Source organism: Balaenoptera ricei, chromosome 2, assembly GCF_028023285.1.
Source record: "Balaenoptera ricei isolate mBalRic1 chromosome 2, mBalRic1.hap2, whole genome shotgun sequence".
In the NCBI taxonomy this organism is placed as follows: Eukaryota; Metazoa; Chordata; class Mammalia; order Artiodactyla; family Balaenopteridae; genus Balaenoptera; species Balaenoptera ricei.
The window spans coordinates 75723112-75746799 of NC_082640.1; the positions used below are offsets into that span (position 1 = coordinate 75723112).

The 23688-nt window shown below is 37.1% G+C and overlaps 1 protein-coding gene across 14 annotated transcripts in view; it reads left to right on the forward strand.

Moving 5' to 3' along the window:
• The first annotated feature begins 208 nt into the window (after nucleotides 1-208).
• Nucleotides 209-23688, forward strand: part of ICE2 (interactor of little elongation complex ELL subunit 2) — a 91045-nt gene continuing 67565 nt past the window's right edge. For 10 of the 14 annotated variants that reach the window (XM_059913140.1, XM_059913142.1, XM_059913144.1 and 7 more), the window contains exons 1-7: nucleotides 270-346; nucleotides 548-627; nucleotides 1284-1418; nucleotides 3376-3480; nucleotides 5569-5643; nucleotides 9765-10026; nucleotides 10967-11086. In XM_059913140.1, coding sequence (XP_059769123.1) covers nucleotides 1378-1418; nucleotides 3376-3480; nucleotides 5569-5643; nucleotides 9765-10026; nucleotides 10967-11086 — 603 coding nt within the window. In that variant the 5' untranslated portion in view covers nucleotides 270-346; nucleotides 548-627; nucleotides 1284-1377. Of the gene's footprint in view, nucleotides 347-547; nucleotides 628-1283; nucleotides 1419-3375; nucleotides 3481-5568; nucleotides 5644-9764; nucleotides 10027-10966; nucleotides 11087-23688 lie in introns of all 14 variants that reach the window. The other 4 variants (XM_059913149.1, XM_059913150.1, XM_059913139.1 and 1 more) reach the window with 3 other exon arrangements.

The window sequence follows — 23688 nt, forward strand, 5'->3', positions numbered from 1 at the left end:
CGAGGACTCTCTAGGACAATACACAGCCCCCCAGACCCCGAGGTGAACTCCAGCAACCCCTGTCTCACCGTTTCCAGCGGAAACTACCAGGAGTCCGGGGGCGGGGAGGAGGCGGGAAGGGGGCGGGGGGCGGAGGGGGAGGCGGGGGACGGCCCTCTCGAGTCGCGCGGGCCCCGCCCGCTGCGTCGCTGATGACGTCAGCACGCAAGGCCGAGGCGACGCGGCCACGTCCTTTAAATAAGGCCTTCCGGAGACGCGCGACAGAGAGGAGTGAGTTGGACGGGAGTGAGTGTGTTTCGGGAGGGTCTAGGTCGCGGTCCGGGGCTGAGGCGCCGCGGACCACGAGGTGGGCGGCAAAGGCTGCTTTGTTGCGGAGACTCGGCGGGGAGGGCGCGCTTGTGAGGGGCGGGAGGAGGGAACATGGCGGCCCCTAGGCCGGGCCAGGACCCTTCGCACCTGGTGCTGGCGCGGTCCCCTCCCCCGTCTTTGCTCACCGATTTACTGCATTTCTAGAACCTTGTTTTTCCTTTGGTTGCCTTTCCCTCAGCCTTCCTTGTGCCTTCTTCGGCTCTCCCGCCCCAGCCCCTCACCGGGCAGAAGCGTGGGAGGTGGATTAAGTGGGAGCAGGTGAGGCCCGTCCGCTGCCGAGAGATTGACTCCTACGTTTGACTGTCCGTTGCTCACAAACTCTTTATCAGTCAGCGCGGGGTGGCAGGAGAAGCACTGAACATGCAGTGTTGACGTTCAAGCCAGATGCAAGCCAGATTTCTAGTGCTGGTGATTCCTCTAAGTGATCCCGTGAAATGTCACTTAAGTTATCTGGCCGTCAGTCTCCTCAAAAGTGAGGTTCTCTTTGAAAGATTCTTGATATCCAGATAGCTTTTGTCCTTCGTTGCTTGCCAGAATCTGCCCCATAATAATGTATGGTTGGGAAAATGGAAGCAAGATTTATTTTGACAATAAGGGAGTCGGGGCAGGGGACTGAGTCAAGACATACAGCCCATGCCGGGATCTTGTATGTGAGCAATGAGAACACCATTCTGTTTCGGTCTTCTTTCGTGACGTTCCTGGAATAAGTTAAACGGAGAAGGACTGATCCTATGTTAGCTTCGCTGTTCTGCCCCAAAGACCTTGGGAATATTCATCTGTCTGCTCTTTTCTATTTTAGGTGTCTGTGTCGATTGAGGGTGGGTGTTAGGAACAGGTTCTTGCCTCATCTGAGTTAACAATATCTGGTCCAGCCAATCACCTGCTTTTGTTCTCGACCTTTGGTTTTTCCTCAGTTGAGTGCAAATTCTAGACACATCCTGCCTCCTCAGGAGCCTACACTGCCAGGCAGCAGAATTGTGAACTAGAGTGAAGCAGCAATCTAGGAATATGAGCTCCATGATGGCCATGGGTGAACCAAGGCTGAACTGGTGAGTTACATCTGTTTGTAATCCCCTAAAGAGGATTGAAGTGGGTCTGGTGGCTGCATTAGGAAACGAGGGTGTCTGGCCTGGAGAGATTTGGAGGAAACAGAAAGAAGATAGGTACAGTGGCTTAGAGTTTACCCCATTCTCATGTACCCCGTTCTTATCTACACCTGCTTGGCACTTTTGAGTTATCTTTGACTGCACTTCCTCTCCTAAAGTGGTAACAATTCAGCACTTAGATTGCTTCTAGGTATAACTCCATCATGTATTTATTGTTGGTCTTAGTGAAGGAGAGATGCTGGAACTTTCCTGCGTTCAAGAACCTTTTTTTAAGAATAGGCAAGCTTCTTTTTGTTATATTGGAATCTATATCAAGTGATAATGTAAATGCATAGACTATTTTAGAAGTGTATGAGAACTTTACAAATAGAGGACTCTATTAAGTAATATGGTGGCTATGTAGAAATCTAACTAATGTGTGTGCTGCTTTAGATCAATTTAACACACATTTAGTGAGCATCTACTCTTTACTAGCGAAGGAGTTTGCTAGCGGAGGAGAATACAAGGGTTATAAGAGATTACAAAGATGACTAAAATAGTACCTGACTCAGAGAAGATTCAATCACTACGTCCTCTAGTATAATGCATATAGACGATGATATTGTCTATAATGATGTAATGTGATAAATATTGATTCATTGGCAATCATATTACAATATAGAAATGTTATCAAAGTAACATGCTGTACACCTTAAATTTACAAAGTGTAACATGTCAAATTTATCACATAAATACAATCAGTATGTGTTCAATAAGTATTTGTTTACTGCAAACAAGTGTTTCCTCCAAGGAGCTCACAATTCCTGAGGCCCATGACTTTGTTTTTGTATGTTATGCAAAAACTTTAGAATTTAATGAGATGTCACAGATACAGCACAATAGCAAGTACTAAGAAACTACACCAGTGCATAGCAAATAAGACTTTTTAGTTTTATCATTTATACCTTAATTATTGTTTTTAGATAAACACCTTTAAAACAGTAAGAAATGAGTATGGAGCAAATATGTGAGAATTTCCCATTTTAGTAATGGGCCAGCCACAATGTGCCATTTGACTAGATTTTTCTGTTGTAAGTTTTAAGAGGTATGAACATTTATGCTCCTTGCCATAAAAAATGTGTTCAAATGCAGCACAGATGCTCTTATATACCATTGACATTGTGAAACCAGACGTGGTTTAGAGCCTTTGCACAGTATTACGGTCCTTGGAATGGTCCTTTTCTACAGAATCCTTCTAATTTTTGTTCTCCCTAGATTAATCATTCTCAGTGTGTTTAATTTTTAAATTCTTTCGTTCAGCCAGCATTTATTGGATGCTTACTATACAGAAAGCATTGACTATAGTATGTTAGTCTGTAAATTAATTACAATATAGAAAATCATATATGACCTTGCAAGTAGTTTTCGTAGAGGCAAACCATTTATCACATTTGCCAAGTTAACAAAAAAAGTTGGATAATCAGTCTTCGTAGTGTTTTTTGGCTGAGCACAATAGTGAATGAGACAAAAATAGGTTAAGAAGCATTTTCTTTCAGCAATCAAACATCTTAATGTTATGCCACAGAGCCTGAGGTGAGCCTTGCCCCTGACAGACCCTTTATGATACTTCAATCTGTTCTATCTTTAACTCTCAAGTATCTCTGACATTTAGATTGGTACTAAAGGAAAAAGCAAAGCTGATTGTTGGAATTGGAGAATTTCAGAATGGGCCTAGGTTAAAAACTATCCAAGAAGTAAAACATCTAAACTCACACATGAAATTAAAATTATTAAGAGGTGATTTTCTGGGAAAGGGGATGTAGGGGACATGTAGTTTTAAATTATAATTGTACCATTATGCCTGTTAATCTAGCATGAAATTTTGAATTGTCAAATTCAAGTAAATTACTTTGTTTTACAGGGATGTTTCCCCCAAAAATGGCCTTAAGACATTTTTCTCTCGAGAAAATTATAAAGATCATTCCATGGCTCCAAGTTTAAAAGAACTATGTATTTTATCTAGCAGGTAATATGTTTATTTATTTGGTTATTTATTTCCATATTTGATTGTTATTTTCCTGATAGTTGAAGTTTTGTATCTATCTATATCCACCATGATAAATTCACATTATAGAAATTTAGAAATTAAAAAAATAGAAGAACTCAGTACCAAAAAGCAACCACTCTTTGGTGTGCATATATATCTTTTCAGACCTTTCTCTCCACACATGAAGAGATACATATTAAAAGAAAAATGGGGGGCCTTCCCTAGCAGACCTGTGGTCAAGACTCCGCGCTTTCACTGCTGAGGGCCCGGGTTCAATCCCTGGTCAGGGAACTAAGATCCCGCAAGCCGTGTGGCGTGGCCGAAAGAAGGGGTGGGGGGATCACACCATAAATACTGTAAAGTGCTGTAAACACTATAAAACTGTTTTGCAATTTGCTTTTTTCATTTAAAATAATAGTTTGGGCATTTTGTGCCCCTACATTAACTCAGTCTTCTTAATGGTTGCATATTATTTTACTATACAGAGATACTTTTAATTCTTTTAGCTAGTTTTACGTTGCAAAATGTTTGTGTTCCTCTTTGGGATTTTAAACAGTAACATTTATAAAGTTCTTGTAATTATTTCTGTAAGATAAAGTCATAGAAATTGAATTGTTTGGGCAGATTCTATAAACATTTTATATTTTAATAGATACCACCAAATTGCCATAGAGTTTTTTTCTGGTATGAAAATGCCTGTTAAGTGATGATTTTCCCTTCTCACTGCTTACTTGCCTGTAACAGCTCTTCTTTCCTTTGTGATTAGCTGTTTCAACTCTGTTGTGGATGAATCTTAAAACTAATCAAGTTTACTAGAAAGGAGTGAAAATATGCCAAATGAGGAATTGGGGAGCTCCCCTAGGGGAGCTCAGTTTTTAACTTTCATCCTTTCTCCACTCGTTTTGCAATGGAGGAATCATACTTCTAGCCTCTGCATGGAATGGGACCCCATCTTTTCCTGCCTTTTCAGTACCCTTTCTGTCAATTAGCATCCCCTCTTAACTCCTGTCTCTCTTTTTTAAGCCATGCCGCGCAGCTTGTGGGATCTTAGTTCCCATACCAGGGATCGAACCCATGCCCCCTGCAGTGGAAGCACAGAGTCCTAACCACTGGACTGCCAGGGAAGTCCCTCTTTGTTCTCCCTTGACCAATATTTAAACATGCTCAAGTTTGTCCCATCTCAATCCCTGGGTTCCACATCCCCTCCTAGTTACTCTCTTAGCTTTTCTCTCATTTGTACTTAGACTTCTTTAAATACTTGTATATGCTTGCTGGGAGGAAATGAGGGACAAAAAATCTATAAGACATACCAAAAACAATTAACAAAATAACATCGCTGAGTCCCTCCCTCCCAATAATTACTTTAAATGGATTAAACTCTCCAGCCAAAAGACAGATTTGGAGAATCGATTTAAAAAACAGGATGGAAAAAAAAAAATCCTTCCCTTTATTCCATATCCCACTGCACTTGCTTTCACTGAACAGTCCACTGTAATCTGCCTTCTGCCCTCACTAGGCTACTAAAACTGCTCCTCTTAAAATCATCAGTGAGCTCTTGACTATGGATATATCTCACTCTAATTTTCCTCCTAGTTTTCTGGTGACAGTGGTATTTCTTAGTGGAATCAATTAATTGCTACCACTGATACTCATTTAGGTTGTTTCCATTCCTTTACTGTTACAAACAATGAGCATCTTTCTTTTTTTTTGGCTGCATTGGGTCTTCGTTGCTGCGCGTGAGCTTTCTCTAGTTGTGGGGGCTGGGGGCTACTCTTTGTTGTAGTGCGTGGGCTTCTCATTGCGGTGGCTTCTCTTGTGGAGCATGGGCTCTAGGTGCGCGGGCTTCAGTAGTTGCAGCACATGGGCTTCAGTAGTTGTGGCTCTCGGGCTCTAGAGCATGGGCTCAGTAGTTGTGGCGCACGGGCTTAGTTGCTCCGCAGCATGTGGAATCTTCCCGGACCAGGGATCGAACCCATGTCCCCTGCATTGGCAGGCAGATTCTCAACTACTGCCCCACCAGGGAAGTCCCCTGCTACTGCTTCTTAATTATTTTATGGTTCTTTTCAGATCCGGTTCTATTCAGCATATCCCAAGCGTGGGTTATAGTCTGAAATTTGTAAGGGAGAGGACGCCTTACTGGAAGTTGAGTACACTTAACACCTAAAATCTTTTTTTCTTAGAATATCACTTGTTTTTCTTTAGATTTCTATATAGCACAAAATAATTTGTTAGTATAATACACCTTTTAGCATAGAAGAAATAAAGACACAAGTCATTGATTTCGTATGTTTCTAGTCTTTTTTGCTAACCTTTAGTTTTATTATAGTAAGAATGGATTTTCAGACTATATTAAATTACCACAGTTTTCTTGATGAAAAAACTAGGAAGAAAAAAGCAAAAAAAGACTCGGAAGAATGTAAATTTATTAGCCCTAATTTTGTATTTTGTGTTCTATAAATTACATATTTGGGAAAATATTGATACCTCTAATTATGCTACTTTCAACAATATGAGGTTTTTATTCAACCCTTTTCCCTCCACTAAAAGGTAAATATTTGCCTTTTTAAAAATTAGTTTCTGGGGACTTCGCTGGTGGTGCAGTGGTTGGGAATCCACCTGCCAATGCAGGGGAAAGGGGTTCGAACCCTGGTTCAGGAAGATCCCACATGCCGCAGAGCAACTAAGCCTGTGCGCCACAACTACTGAGCCTGTGCTCTAGAGCCCACGAGCCACAACTGCTGAGCCCACGTGCCACAACTACTGAAGCCCATGTGCCTAGAGCCCGTGCTCTGCAACGAAGAGAAGACACCGCAATGAGAAGCTTGCACACTGCAGCAAAGAGTGGCCCCCGCTCGCTGCAACTAGAGAAAGCCTGCGTGCATCAACAAAGACCCAATGCAGCCAAAATTAAAAAAAATTAGTTTCTGTTTATAGATATTTATAACTGAGTTTTAAGCCAACAAAGGGGAAAGAAGCTTCAAATACACAAAAAAGAAAAAAGAAATTTTAACATGTTTAATGTATATAAGTAAATCAAATTCAGGAGGTACAGGTAGACTTTAGATGGAGGCTAGAAGTACCATTTCCAAATGCTACTTAAAGAAGCTACCCAAACCAGGAGACTTAAAGCATAGGAAACGAAAACTTTTGAATTCTGCCTTTTTTTTACTTAAAGTAAAAAAGGAGAGTGGGTAGTTGACAAAATGAAGGGAGAAAACTTCAAACCATCAACTTAAATAAAATATAATGCTGTAAATGTGGATAGAAAAACCCCATCAGATGCTTTTGGCTTGCACCCTGATGAAGATTTTGACAGCGCTGCACACAGAAATGATCTTGATGTGCTGCCGTTTCATTCTTTGCTGAATGTAGCCAATTTAAACTGCTAGAATTTCTTGACATTCCTACTCTGGCATATCTGAGTCAGCATCTTGTTGCTGCAGCAGCTTAATTAAATTTGCCAGTTTGTGTCACAAGGACAGACATGTTCTCATATTCAGAGAGACAGCTGTGAAGCAGTATTGTTAAGAATTGCGGACACAATACTGTGAGGTTTGAATAGCTCTCAAGACATTTTCTACTGAGAAATCAATTTGCTGTAATACATTTCTCCCAAGATCAGCAGTTAATATTCATTTTGTTAACCTAAAATTTGCTTATTTTTATGCAGTTATTGGAGAAACTTTAGTAGCTAAGTATGTCTTCTTTCACCTGTATTATTTTCAGAGCCAATCTAAGCATCCTTATTTTAATTTCCAAAATTCTTTTTCCATTTACTAACCTGCTCTCTTGATTAGTTCTCCATCCAGAGTTTAGCTCTAAAAGAGTAATCTTGAATATTTTGCCTTATTTGAGGGCTCTAAGTCTTTTTTAAAAGAATTTTGGAATTTTTCCCATATTTATTCTAATATTTTAACGTTGATCTAAAACAGATTAATGGTAGTTTTGGATGGGACTTAACTCACCCTTTGTCCAGACACGGATCTAGATTGGTAATTCCCAAACTTACCAGGCTGAAACTCTCCCACTTTGCATAACAAATGTTTATAAGAAGTAAGAAACCTTGTTTACTATGAATTAAAATTCATAGATATTAGTAGCCATAGACATAATATTTTAAACTAATGCTCTAGATATATAAATGTGAAATAAAAGGAAAATAATTTATATTATGCATTGTAATAGATACTACTGCACTAGAAGATATAATGAAGTAGTCGGATGCACCAGCTAACATGACTAAGATTGGATTTAAGAGAAGTAAGAGAAACTATACCATAAAAAAAATCATAGAAATAAAAGAGTAAAATGTGTTGTTAGGATAAGTAATAACAGACCACACTTATTTGTATATGATAAGAGAAAGCTTGAAATGACCTTTGAAAGTTGTGCAGGACACTACGATACATTACAGAAATCTAGTGTTCCTCACCTCTAAATGCCTTTAATTTTTTATTTTTAAATAAATAAATATATTTATTTACTTTTGGCTGCATTGGGTCTTCGTTGCTGTGTGCAGGCTTTTCTCTAGTTGCGGCGAGCGAGGGCTACATTTCGTTGCGGTGTGCGGGCTTCTCATTGTGGTGGCTTCTCTTGTTGCGGAGCACGGGCTCTAGGCGCGCTGGCTTTAGTAGTTGTGGCATGAGGGCTCAGTAGCTGTGGCTCTCGGGCTCTAGAGCGCAGGCTCAGTAGTTGTGGCACATGGACTTAGTTGCTCAGCAGCATGTGGGATCTTCCCGGACCAGGGCTCGAACCCGTGTCTCCTGGATTGGCAGGCAGATTCTTAACCACTGCACCACCAGGGAAGCCCTAAATGCCTTTAATTCTATTTTGGACAACCTAGATGCACCCACAGGCTTCCAGAATGCCCTGAGGGAATTAATACTGTTACGACTGAGAACCACTGCTCTGGATATTTCTTTCCCCTCCCCTTTCTTCCTCTTCATCCCTGATTTCTATGTCCTTAGGATTTTTCTCAGTCACCTATTCAATATGTTCAGTTTGGAAACCTCAGATCACCGTAGTCATATTGTATTGGTGTTCATATTTACTTCTCTTTCTTCCCCATTCGTTTATCTGATCCACTTGATTGTAAGGTCCTAGAGGGTAGAGACTGTATTGTGCTCAGTGTTGGTCGTATGTCCAGTACCCAGCATAGAGCTGGCACATGGTAGTCATTCAAAATATTAATGAATCGAGGAATGAAGAATGAATCAACAGACATTTATCCTTTCATTAGTTTCCCTTCCTTTTTGGTTATTGTCGTTTAGTTTGGAGCCAGATCATTACTGTGGTGGAAATTAAAGTTGTAGAGGCTAAGGAAATGTAGTTTCGTGTGTGTGTGTGTGTGTGTGTGTGTGTGTGTGTGTGTGTGTGTACTTTAAGACTTTCTTAAGAAAAATGTAGATTATAACACTGAATAGCAGCAATAGAGACAGATTATGTACAAGATAAGAAATTTGTATTCATATACCTTAATTGGGGTAGTAAGGTGATTTTTTTTTTTTAAATTGGGGGTAGCATTTCATAAACAGATAGGGTAACAGGTTCTCTAGCTACTCACCACTTTTTCCTGTAGTGTATTTCATTATAGATGTGCCAAGATTTCTCTTTTATATCTATACAAAACATAAAGACATTTCCATAGACTCAGCCACGTGCATGAGTGATAGAGGATTATACAACTTTTCTCAAACCACTGTTGTTTCCATAAAATATATCACAGAGTGTTGGGATTTTCTTTTTAATTCTTGAGATAATTAAAGCAGAGGAAACCAGAAAATTTAGAATCTCAATGAATTTATGAACTTCAAGTTTGTGACCCCATCATATCCTGCTCTTAGTGGCTTTTGTTCACCGCATTAACTGATATATCTTATTGAAGAATTTAGGTATTAAAAAACAACTTGAATTGTAATAAAATGTAAACACAAAATACCTGCATATATAACTAGCAAGAGTGATTTACCCCTCTTCAATAAAGGGAGAAAGCTTCCAAATTGAATAACTTGTCTAAGGATTTTGCCTCTTCCTCTCCATCAGGTAATTGAAGGTAAACTTGTAATGTGATCCTATCCTGCAGAATACTTAATTTATACTAAATGGCTAAACATCAAAATGCAGGTGGCAGAGTTAGATAATAATCCAGAATTTACTCTGTTAATCACTCTATATTCTCCCTGGTGATTGAGAATCATGAAGTTTCATGATAGTAATCTTCATGTGGAAAGCACATATTTGTAAATTGTATTTTTTTTTCCCAGACGTATAGGAGAAAATTTGAATGCCTCAGCAAGTTCTGTAGAAACTGAGCCGGCAGTTAGTTCAGCAACTCAAGCAAAGGAAAAAGTGAAAACCACAGTTGGAATGGTTCTTCTTCCAAAACCAAGAGTTCCTTATCCTCGTTTCTCTCGTTTCTCACAGAGAGAACAGAGGAATTATGTGGATTTGTTGGTTAAATATGCAAAAATCCCTGCGAGTTCCAAAGCTGTTGGAATAAATAAAAATGACTACTTGCAGTACTTGGTATGTATTCTGTTCTTCAGCGTCAGTTAAAAAATATTTAAAAGTTAGGAAATATTTGAAGTTTGCTTTTATGTTTTTAGGTGCAATCACATTAATAAAAATGGAAACTATAAGGAGTTTAATTGACAGAACATTGGTGCTTTAATTCTATTGTTTCTGTTATAGTTGAGGAATTTTGCTCTAGTTCTGAGTATATTTCACCCCAGTTCATATTAAGTACTAGAAGTAGAACTTTACCTTGCTCCTTGAACCACTTTAAAATTTTTGTTAATTATTACTTTAATTAAGTAGTTTCCAAATTCTCGATTAGGTAAGTGATGCTGTGCTGAATATCATTGTTGCAAACTCTTTGTTCATATCTATGATTGTTTCCTTAAGATAAATTCTTAAAAATATAATTACCAGATCAAAAACTATACATGTTTTTAAGGCTTTGATCTGCAGTTACACACGAGTAAATTGTTCTGAAAAAATGTTTAAACCAATTTGTATGTACCACTACTGTATGAAGGTTTTTTTCAAAATATCCTCACTAATAATGAACATTACTTTTTTTGCCTCTAATTTGATACGGAAAAAATGGCAATCTCTTGTTTTATATTAACTTACAGTGGTTACTAATGAAAGTAAGCATTTTCCATGTGTTTATAAGCCATTTCTAATTCTTTTGTAACTTGCATATTTATATGTTTGCTTATTTTTCCATTTGGGTGTTTGTCCTTTTTATGTTAAGAGCATTTTATAAAATGAACTTATTAATTCCTAATCATATATTGTAGCATTAGTCATTAGCTTTTCTCTTTTTGTGGAGTGAACTTTTTTGTGATTTCTGCTTTGGACATGATACTTTAAGTCCAAATGATTAGTGCAGCGATTGAGAAGTGATTGTTTTTAACCAAGCTTCTTATTCTAAGATATGTCTACTTTTTTTCAAAATCAGGATATGAAAAAACATGTGAATGAAGAAGTTACAGAATTCCTAAAATTTTTGCAGAATTCTGCAAAGAAATGTGCACAGGATTATAATATGCTTTCTGATAACGCTCGTCTCTTCACAGAGGTAAAAAAAAAAAAATCACATTTACTTAAACTGCCAAGTAATACACAATAGCAGCATTTTAAAATGTGTGATGATTTTCCAAAAACACACGTTAATATTGTCGAATTAGAGACCAAACTGTATGTAGGTCTTTTATTCATCATGTATTTAAATAATAGAAATACTGACACCTCAAAATCAGGTACTATAGTATATTCATGTTTTTTTCTTTTAATGATCTAACTACTGTATTTGAGTTATATTTTACTCATATGGATGGTTTGATCTGATGCACTGATTTCCCTTGCGAGAGAATGGGGTTTAAGGAGCTATCTTGGTCCTTAAAAATCTGTATGGTCCTTTAGAACCTAGTCATATAAATTTATATTCACTATTTTCATGGTAACCGGCCACCGGATGGTAAATTTCATCAAATAATTTTTTGATACTTAAATTATTCATGCAGATTTATTTTTTAATTTTTTTTGAGGGCAATTATCGTTTATTTTTTTAATACATCTTTACTGGAGTATAATTGCTTCACAATACTGTGTATGTTTCTGTTGTACAACACAGTGAACCAGCCATATGCATACATATATCCCCATATCCCCTCCTTCTTGAGCCTCCCTCCCACCCTCCCTATCCCACCCCTCTAGGCTGTCGCAAAGCACCGAGCTTATCTCCCTGTGCTATGCTGCTGCTTCCCACTAACTATCTGTTTCATGCACGTTTATTAACAAAGCATGTAAATCCTCCCATCATGTAGTAGGCATAGGAAAAATTTAGAGTACACTACTTGAATAGTAACTTAATAGTAGAGTTGTAGTAGAATCCATCTAGAAACACCAACACCAGTCTGAATTTTTTTTTAAGCCTTTAAAACTAGTCAGGGCTTCCCTGGTGGCACAGTGGTTAAGAATCTGCCTGCCAATGCAAGGGACACAGGTTCGAGCCCTGGCCCGGGAAGATCCCACATGCCGTGGAGCAACTAAGCCCGTGCACCACAACTACTGAGCGTGAGCTCTAGAGCCCGCAGGCCACAACTACTGAAGCCTGCGCGCCTAGAGCCGGTGCTCCACAACAAGAGAAGCCAGCTCAGTGAGAAGCCCTCACACCACAACAAAGAGTAGCACCTGCTCACGGCAACTAGAGAAAGCCCGCGCACAGCAACAAAGACCCAACACAGCCAAAAATAAATAAATAAATAAATAAATTTTAAAAATTAAAAAAATAAGCCATACATGATAAAATTGATAAATTTGAAATAAATAAATAAAACTACTCACTGTACAAAACAATGTGATATACTTAGTAGTATTGAACCCTACAGTTAAAAATGGTTAAGATAGTAGGTTTTAAGGGTATTTTAGCACAACTTTTTAAAAAACTGCTCATTATAAATTGGAGGACAGCAGAGGGTATTAGTTCTACTTTAAAACAAACACTTTTTTAAGGTGAAATTTTGTTGTTAATATGAACCAGAAGAATGAATCTTCTAAATCAAAGGCAGAATTTCATTTTTCTCTGAACCTATGTATGATATACTTAAACAGAGTGTCATATTTCTCCATATGTGAAAGGCACTGTAGCTGTTCCTATTTTAATAGTGTTGGTGAAAGGACCACAATGACAGTTTTAAAACATAAATCACATCCCCTCATTTTGCTGGTTTCAAATGGCTTCTCATCTCACTCAGGAAGAGACAGTCTTTAGAAAGTTCTGCAGTGCCCTGCATGATCCCGCCTCCTCACCACCACCACCCCAAGCCTGCTTCATCTCCTGCGTGTTCCTCTCAGTTACTCCATTCCAGCCTCCTGGGCTCTTTGTGTCTCTTGAATACACCAGGCACGGTCCTGCCTTAAGGCCTTTGGCTGTTCCCATCTTTCTGGCAAGCTGTTCCCCAGATACCTGCATGGATTAGTTCCTTGATTCCTTTAAGTCTCTCTCTGTTCAGATGCCAGCTATCACTGAGGATACTCCTAATTACCGTATAAAAAGTAGCATCACCCTCAGCATTTCCTTTACCATGTTTTGTTTATCGTCTTTCTCCCTAACACTTGGATGTAAGTACTGTTTGCGTGCTGGGGTGTTCCCAGTCACTGGAATAATGCCTGGCACACAGTAAGTGCTCAGTATAATTACTTGTTAAGTGAATATAAAACTGTTTATGAACAGAGTACATTATTTGATAGCTAGCAATCAGCATTAGGTCTTGCTTTTTAGCCAGGTTGACTTGGCAGCACATTGTCTTATTACACTTTACATCTTACCCCAGAGACTCACTGATATTTTTCTAATCTTTTTATTGTTTTAAAATTTTAATTTTATATTATGAAATGTATTAGTATGTATAATATTAACATTAATATGTTAATGTTAATATATATAATATTAACATAATATATAATATAATATATTAATATATAATATATATTAATATATAATATTAACATTAATAAATCTTTTTATTGTTTTAAAAATTTAATTTTATATTATGAAATGTATTAATATGTATAATATTAACATTAATATTATACATTAATATGTATATTATAATATTTCATAATATGTATGAAATGTATATTATGAAATATATTTAAATACTATGAAAAAGTATTTAGAACAAATATGTACGGCTTAACAAATAATTATATAGTGAACACCTATGTAACTCTCTTCCAAGTCAAGAAATAAAACATTACCAGTAACCTAGAAGGCCCCTGTATATCCCTCCTAGATAATAACATTTCCCCTTGTTGAAGAAATAATCACTGTGCCAAGTTTGGTTTGATAATTTCCATGCCTTTAAAAAAAATTTTTTTTTGGTAATTCAAGTTTTCTTTTGCCTGTGTTTGAATTTTATGTGAATTCTTTTGCTCTTTTATGTGAACAGAATTCTTCCTTTACTCAATAGTGTGTTTGTGAGATTCATATGTATGTATGTGTGTAGTTGTATTTCATTCATTTTTATTTCTGTACATGTATAAGTAAACTGGTTTATTCTGTTGATCAAAATCTGGGCTGTTTCCAGTTTTGAGCTATTCTAAGCAGTGCCCCTATGAAAATTCTCATACATGTCTCTTGCACATGTACACATGTATCTACTGGGTATATGACTAGGAATGAAATTGTTGGGTTATAGAGTGTGCATATCTTCAACTTCAATAGATAATGTTAGACTGTTTTCCAAAGTGGTTATGCCACTTTACATTGTACCCAGCAGTGTTTGAGAGGTTTTTACTCCATATCGTCAACAATTGATACTTACAGTCATTTTAGTTTTAACCAGTCTAGAGGATAGGGTGCTATATTTATAAGACTGTATACCTTTTCCTAAGTTTCTTGGTCATTTCCTGTGAATTGAGTGTTCAAGTTTTGCCCTTTATTCTACTTGATTTTCCATCTTTTTGTTACTGATATGTGGGAGGTTTTGTATATCCTAAATACAAAAGTTTTATGGGTTGTACAGTAGTCCCCCCTTAATCTTGGTTTTGCTTTACTCCGTGTCAGTTACCCACAAATGGAAATTCCAGAAATACTTCATCACATACCATTCTGAGTAGTGTGATGAAGTCTCTCACCATCCCGCTCCACCCCACCCACAATGTGAATTATCCTTTTGTCTAGTATATCCCACCCATTAATCTCTTAGTAGCCACCTTGGTTATCAGATGGACTTTCAAGGTATCACAGTGCTTGTGTTCAAGTCACCCTTATTTTACTTGATAATGGCTCCAAAGTGCAAGAGTAGCGATGCTGGCAGTTTGGGTATGCCAAAAAGAAGCCGCAAAGTGTTTCCTTTCAGTGAAAAGGTGAAAGTTCTCAACTTAGTAAGGAAAAAACAAAAATCATATGCTGCAGTTACTAAGATCTGCAGTAAGAATGAATCTTCTATCCATGAAATTATAATGGAGGAAAAAGAAATTCGTGTTCTGCTGTCACACCTCAAACTGCAAAAGTTACAGCCACAGCGCATGATAAGTGCTTAGTTAAGATTGAAAAGACATTAAATTTGTAAGATATTTTGAGAGAGAGAGAGAAAGTTGCCACATTCATATAACTTATTACAATATTGCTATAATTGTTCTGTTTTTATTTTATTATTATTGTTGCTAATCTCTTACTGTGCCTAATTTTTAAATTAAACTTTATCGTAGGTATGTATGAATAGGAAATGATATTCAGTCTTATCCACAATTTCAGACATCCACTGAGGGTCTTGGAATATATCCCCCATGGATAAGGGAGACTACTGTATACATTGGGAGTTTTTTCTTTTATTTGATAAAACAGGTTTTTTAATCTACAAGTTCCCCCTCCATATTTTTTTTCCTTAAACTTTATCTTTTCAAGAACCTGGGTCATTTGACCTTTAAAGTTTCCCACAGTCTAGATTTTGATAATTATATATTCATGATGATGCTCAACATGTTCTTTTTTCCTCTATATTTCTTACAAATTGTGAACTGGATTCAGAAGCTTGATCAGAATTATAGTCTTGCCAAAGGGTTTGAACATATAGATGGTGGTGTATTCTTTAATCAGGTGGCACATAATGTCTGATTGTTTTTTGTGATGTTAGTAGCTATTGATGCTTAATGCCAGATTTATTCATTCACTGGGGTTTTCAAAATTGTAAGATTCTAATTGCATCATTTATTTTTATTCATTAGTTGGAATAATTTTATTAAGATATGTTTTTCCTCATCTACTGTTTGGCTTCCCATTTCATGTAGCAGATAAAGTCCTAGATTCTTTATATACCAGTTTTGAAAAAATTAATTGGTTCCTTCTTATTTTACAATGGTCATCACTGTTTTTAAAAAAATATTATTATTGAATCATGAAGTTAAACATATTTGATGGGTTTTAGTCCACTACTGTTATCCTTTTTGAAACTCAGATAATACCAACTTTGACCAGTGATGGGGTCTTCATGCTGGCTTTTGAGTCCTTTTGTGTCACTCTAGGAGTCTTTGAGGCTTATTTTGTACATTTCCTATCCCAGCCCTGGAAACAGCTATTTTCTAGAGCCTTTGTTTCTTTTAGTGCGAAATGGCATTTCAAGTCTACAGTCTGGGCACTGGGGATGCTCACTGCACCTGAGTTGATCAGTGTTTATGAGACTGTTTCAGGAGATGGAGCTAGAAAAAGTACATTTAAAGAAAAAATGACCACGTGTCTCATTTGCTTTATCCCACATTATACTCACAACAGCCTCAGAATAATAATACAATGCCACCAATCAATAGACTTTCTGAAAATAGTTTGAAAAAAGTTTTTCATATGTTCTCACCATTCTCCCCTACTTTTTTTAGTACTGCATTTATATTGTTAGAACATGTAGCCATTACGTACTAAATAAACTCTCTCTCTTTTTTTAAAGTATAGTTGATTTACCATGTTGTGTTAATTACTGCTGTACAGCAAAGTGATTCAGTTATACATTTTTTACATTCTTTTGTTTAATATATTCTTTTCCATTATGGTTTATCATAGGATATTGAATATAGTTCTCTGTGCTATACAGTAGGACCTTGTTGTTTATCCATTCTATATATAAAAGCTTACAGCTGCTAATCTCAACCTCCCACTCCATCCCTCCCCCAACCTCCTCCCCCTTGGCAACCACCACTCTGTTCTCTATGTCTGTGATTCTGTTTCTGTTTCATAGATTGCTTCATTTGTGTCATAGTTTAGATTCCACATATAAGTGATATCATATGGTATTTGTCTTTCTCTTTCTGACTTACTTCACTTAGTATGATAATCTCTAGTTGCATCCATGTTGCTGCAAGTGGCATTATTTTGTTCTTTTTTATGGCTGAGTAGTATTCCATTGTATATATGTACCACATCTTCTTTATCCATTCATCTGTTGGTGGACATTTAGGTTGTTTCCATGTCTTGGCTACTGTGAATAGTGCTGCTATGAATATAGGGATGCATGTATCTTTTTGAATTATAGTTTTGTCTGGATATGTGCCCAGAAGTGGGATTGCTGGCTGATATGGTAATTCTATTTTTAGTTTTCTGAGAAACCTCTCTACTGTTTTCTTTTTTTCTTTTTTTTTTTTAATATTTATTTATTTATTTTGGCTACACTGGGTCTTAGTTGTGGCACGTGGGATCTTCGTTGCAGCATGTGGAATCTTTTAGTTGCAGCATGCGGACTCTTAGTTGCGGCATGTGAACTCTCAGCTGCGGCATCCATGTGGGATCTAGTTCCCTGACCAGGGATCGAACCTGGGCCCCGCCACACATTGGGAGCTCAGAGTCTTACCCATTGGATCACCAAGGAAGTCCCTCCCTACTGTTTTCCACAGTGGCTGCACCAACTTACATTCCCACCAGCAGTGTAGGAGGGTTCCCTTTTTTCCACACCCTCTCCAGCATTTGTTGTTTGCAGATTTTTTAAAGATGGCCTTTCTGACCAATGTGGGTGGTACCTCATTGTAGTTTTGATTTGCATTTCTCTTATAATTAGCAGTGTTGACCATCTTTTCATGTACCTATTGGCCATCTGTATTTCTTCTTTGGAGAAATGTTTATTTAGGTCTTCTGCCCATTTTTGGATTGGCTTGTTTGTTTTTTTGTTGTTGAGTTGTATGAGCTGTTTGTATATTTTGGAAATTAGGCCCTTGTTGGTCACATTGTTTGCAAATATTTTCTCCCATTCCGTACGTTGTCTTTTGATTATGTTCATGGTTTCCTTTGCTGTGCAAAAGTTTATAGGTTTGATTAGGTCCCATTTGTTTATTTTTGTTTTTATTACTATTGCCTTGGGAGACTGACCTAAGAAAACATTGGTACAATTTATGTCAGAGAATGTTTTGCCTATGTTCTCTTCTAGGCATAAACTCTCCCTTTTTAATCCACATTTAACTTTAAATCAATTTTACTGAGGTAAAATTTACATACAATAAGCATCAATTTTAAGTGCGTCTCAGTGAGTCTTCCTGTGTAATCATGACCCCACCCATGATATGGAGTATTTCTTTTTCTTTTCTTTTTTTTATAATTTTTTATTTTTTTAATGTATTTTATTTTATTATTATTTTTTAAAATTTTATTTATTTTTGGCTGTGTTGGGTCTTTGTTGCAGCGAGCGGGGGCTTCTCTTGTTGTGGAGCACAGGCTCTTGGCACGTGGGCTTCAGTAGTTGCAGCACGCGGGCCCTAGAGCACACGGGCTTCAGTAGTTATGGCGCGTGGGCTGTAGGGTGCGTGGGCTTCAGTAGTTGTGGTGCGCGGGCTCAGTAGTTGTGGCTCGCGGGCTCTAAAGCACAGGCTCAGTAGTTGTGGCGCACGGGCTTAGTTCCTCCGCATCACATGGGATCTTCCCAGACCGGGGATCGAACCCATGTCCCCTGCATTGGCAGGTGGATTCTTAACCACTGTGCCACCAGGGAAGTCCCAATATGGAGTATTTCTTTCACACTAAAAAGATCTCTGTGCCTCTTTCCATCCATGGCCCTAGGAAACCACTGATTTGCTTTCTGTCACCATAGATTAGATTTGCCTTTTCTGGAGTTTTATAAAAATTGAATCACACACGGTGTACTCTTTTGTGTCTGACTTCTTTTAGTCAGCATTTTTGAGATTCATCCACATTGACGCAAGTATCCATAATGTATTCCTTTTTATTCCTTTTTGTTTTATTGTATGGTTATACCAGAATTGGTTTACCAATTCAACTGTTGATGGGCAGTTGTGTTATTCCCATTTTGGGGCAATTTTGAATAAAGCTATTAAGAACATTCTTGTACAAGATTTTTGGGGGACATATATTTGCATTTTCTTGGGTATATAACTAGGTATAGTATTTATAGATCATCTGGCAAGTGTACAAAGTTAAATTTTATTAGAAACTGCCAAGCTGTTTTCCATAGTGGATGTACCATTTTATACTCTTCGCCAACAGTGAATGTATAAGAGTTCCAGTTGTTCTCCACTTTAGCTAACACTTAACGTTGTTAATCTTTTTTAATTTTAGCCAACCTATGGTGTGTAGTAGTCTCATTATAGCTTTAGTTTGCATATCCCCAAAGAGCAGTGATGTTTGAACATCTTTTTTGTGTTTTTATTGGCTTTTGTGAAATGTCTGTTAACATCTTTTGCTAATTTTATTGGTTTTTATTTTTATTGATTTTTGAAAGTTCCTTATATATTCTGAATACAAGCCTGTTTTATATATATATATATAGTTTTCTCCCAGTTTGTGACATGCTTTTTAATTTTTTTAATAGTCTCTCAAAAAACAGAATTTTAATTTTAATGAAGTCTAATTTTTGCAAGTGTTTTATGGTTGGTGCTTGTATGTGTTCTAGCATAGAAATATTTGCCAACCCCAAGTGATTCTTATCCGAGGTCACTTTTACTCCTTTACCCTGTGCCCACTCCCCACGCAGGGGACTTAAGCAGTGTCTGGAGATATTTTTGATGGTCACAACTGGCAGAGAATTACTCGTATCTAGTGACTAAAGGCCAGGGATGCTGTTAAACATCCTACAATGTATATAATATCCCCCACAGCAAAGAATTATGGAGCCTCAAAGGTCAATAGTGCTTGTGTTGAGAAACCCTGATCTAGAGGTTTTATAGTTTTAACTTTTATGTGAATGTGTATATGTTAATTTCAAGTTATTTTTTTTGTGCAAGATGTGAGGTTTGGGTCAAAGTTTATTTTCCTTTCATCTGGATATCTCGTTTTTCAATCATAGTGATTCTCTACTGAGAGTGATTTTGCCTCCTACCAGACATATGGTAATGTCTAGAAATATTTTGGGTTCTCATAACTGAGGAAGGAGTGCTTCTGGCATCTAGTGGGTAGAGCCAAGAATGTTGTTAAATATCCTGCAATGTAAAGGTTGGCCCCCCCAACACAAAGAATTATCTGGTCTAAAACGTCAATAGTGCCAATGTTGAGAAATTGTTTCACACTATTGGTTGAAAAAGCTATTTTTTCCCCTCATTAAATTGCCTTTTCACCAATGATGTGTGGGTCAATTTCATGACTCTAGTCTGTTTCATTAATCTATACTTCTGTCTTTATGCCAATACCACCATGTCTTGTAGTGGAAGACTACAAGAAACCATCTGGTGGAAATCCTACAACTTTGTTCTTTTTTAAAATTGTTTTGGCTTTTATTGGTTCTTTGCATTTCCATGAAAACTTTGGAATCAGCTTGTCAATTTCTAGAAAAAAACTAAGTGGGACTTTAATTGGGATTGCTTTGAATCTATAGAACTTATATTAAAGTTCTATAGATTCTATAGAACTATAGAAATAATTTGTAATTATGGAAACAAATACCTCTTAAAATGATGTTTAGCTAGAGTGCCTTTTTAAATAAGATCTGACCATCTCTTGCCTATTAATTAAAAAGTTGAGTCATTTACATTCATTGTGATAATTTATGTATATAAACCTGTTTATGATTTCTATTTGTCTTTTTCTAAACTTCTTTCTTTGACTCCTTTTGAGGGGGTTGACTTTTTCCCCCTTCTTTTTTCCCTCTCTATTGATTAGGAATTTATACATTGTTGTTGTTGTTGTTCTTAGTGGTTACTCTTGAATTTTCACAATGAATTTTTTCCTTATTGAATTACCTTGTCACCATTGACCTATGGGTAAATTTCTCAACTCTATTTAGTTCTATTAACCTATACATCTACAGAGACCATAGAGCATTTTGATTTTCATCACATCCCTCCTCATTGATACTATTGTTTTAATGCTGTCTCTTTTTTAAACCTACCTACATTATTATTTTATATGAACAATGTTTGTCTTCATTTATCTACAAATTTGGACCTTTTTTTGCCTTTCCATCTCTTCTTTTCAAATCTACATTCTGAAATCCTCTTCATTTTTCCTGAAATGTTATATGTTCTAGATGTTCCTTTGGTGAAGGTCTCTTGGTGATGAACAATCTTCTTTTTTGTTTACCTGGAAATATTTTTATTTTGTTCTCATTCTAATACGATAGTTTTGCTCCATACATACTTCTAAGTTGACAGTTTGTTTTATTTCTCAGCGTTTGACGATATAATTCTACTTTTTCTGGCTCACGTATTATTATTGAAAAGTGTATTGTTTGTTTAATTGTCATTTCTTTTAGGGAATCTGCCTTTTCTTTCTGACCGCTCTTAATTTTTGGTGTATTACAGTTTCATTACAATGTACTTTATTAGAATAAAATTCTACTTGTTTCATTGTGTGTCTTGTATCTGTAGATTCAAATCCATCATCAGTTCTTGAAAATTCTCAGTCATTTTCAATTATTCTTTTTTGTTTTCCCAACTCTCTTTCTGGAATTCCCAAACTTCCTAGGTTTCAGTCTGTCTTCCATTTCTCTTTTTTTGGTGTGGTAAAATATATATAACATAAAATTTACCATTTTAACCATTTTTAAGGATAGTTCAATGGCATTAAATACTTGCACACTGTTGTAAGTGGATTTTCATCATCCATTCCCAAACTTTTCCATCGTCCCAAACTGAAACTCTATATTCATTAAATAATAACTCATCATTCCCTCTTCCCCCCAGTCCCTGACAACCACCATTCAATTTTTTATTTCTATGAATTTAACTTCACTAGGTACTTTATATAAGTGGAGTCATTTCAATATTTGTCCTTTTGTGATTGGCTTATTTTACTTAGCATAATGTCTTCAAGATTCACCCATGTTATAGCATGTGTCAATATCCTTCCCTTTTTTAAAAATAATTTTTAATTATGGTAAAATACACATAACAAAATTTACTGTCTTAACCATTTTTATTATTTTTTTAATAGATTTTATTGATTTATTTATTTTTGGCTGCACTGGGTCTTCATTGCTGCACACCGGCTTTCTCTAGTTGCGGCTAGCGGGGGCTACTCTTTGTTGTGGTGTGCAGGCTTCTCATTGCGATGGCTTCTCTTGTTGCAGACCACGGGTTCTAGGCGTGTGGGCTTCAGTAGTTGTGGCGCGTAGGCTTCAGTAGTTGTTGCTCGCAGGCTTTAGAGCACAGGCTCAGTAGTTGTGGTGCACAGGCTTAGTTGTTCCGTGGCATGTGGAATCTTCCTGGACCAGGGATCAAACCTGTGTCCCCTGCATTGGCAGGTGGATTCTTAACCACTGCGCCACCAGGGAAGCCCCTTAACCATTTTTAAATGTGCAGTTCTATATAGTATTAAGTATGTTCATATTGTAGTATAGCCAATTTCCAGAACTCTTCATCTTGTAAAACTGAGACTCTGCACCTGTTTCTGAACTGTTTCTATTCACAACACTTCTGACACCAAATATGTGGGATTTTTCCCCCATGCCAACCAGTTCTCCAGCTCTCCAGACAGTAGGCCTAGGGTTTCCATGCCCCATCCCTACCTGAGTTCAATAATTAGGTAGAATGGCTTACAGAACTCAGGAAAGCACTTTACTTGCTATTTCCAGTTTATTATAAAGAATACAACTTGGGAACAGCCAAATGGAAGAGAGAGATGCGTAGGGCAAGGTATGGGGGAAGAGGCACAGAGCTTCCATGCCCTTTCCAGGTACACTGCCCTCCCAGCACCTCCATGTGTTCACCAGCCCAGCTCTCCAAATGCCATTGTTAAGGGGAGTTTTATGGAGATTTCATTTAGTGAGCATGCTTGATTAAATCATTGGCTGCTGGTGATTAGCTATCTATGGGCCTTTTGTCATCTAATTAGCATAAAAAAGACATTCTTATCACTTAGGGGATTCCAAGAATTTTAGGAGCTGTGTGTCAGGAACCAGGGACAAACACGAAATATTTATTTATTATTGTGCCACTCACCATGCTACTTTCTGTCTCTGAATTTGTCTACTGTAGGTACCCCCATATAAGTGGAATATGTAGTATTTGTTTTTTTGTGACCGGCTTATTTTACTTAGCATAATGTCTTCAAGATTCATACATGTTCTAGCATGTGGCATAATTTCCTTCCTTTTTAAGGCTGAATATTCCATTGTATGTATATGGACATTTTGTTTATCCATTCATTCATTGATGGACATTTGATTTGCTTCCACCTTTTGGCTGTTGAGAATAATGCTACTGTGAACATGGTTGTACAGGTATCTGTTCAAATCTCTGCTTTTCAAGCCTTAAATGTAGGGCTCTCCTGTTCAGCTCCCTACCTGATCTTAGAACTGGTTGAGGCATTTGCCCTCAAGCCACTTCACCTTCCATGGGTTTTCTTACTGCTCACTGCTCCTGTTTCTCCTCATTCTAGATGTTTGATGTTTATTTATTTATTTATGGTCCTTGGAGATTCTCCTCGCTTTTACTGAGCCCAGCAATGCATGAAAATTGTTAGTTGTAATTTATCCAGCATCTAGTGTTGTTTGGATAGGAGTGCTCTTCAAGGTACCTACTTTACCATATTGACAAAAGCAGTATCTGTTTAATTTTAAGCTTCAAACATGTATGAAAACATATTATATTTTCTCTTTCTGGAGCATAGTTATTTTCATCTTTCTTTGTAAATGATGCATGTGTTTTGGTTTGCATGTGTTTTGGTGTTTTAACTTTCAAGATACTTTGAGTGTTAAATAACGTTCGGGAGTGGGTGATGATGGGGAACAGCCTGAATCTCTTAACCTC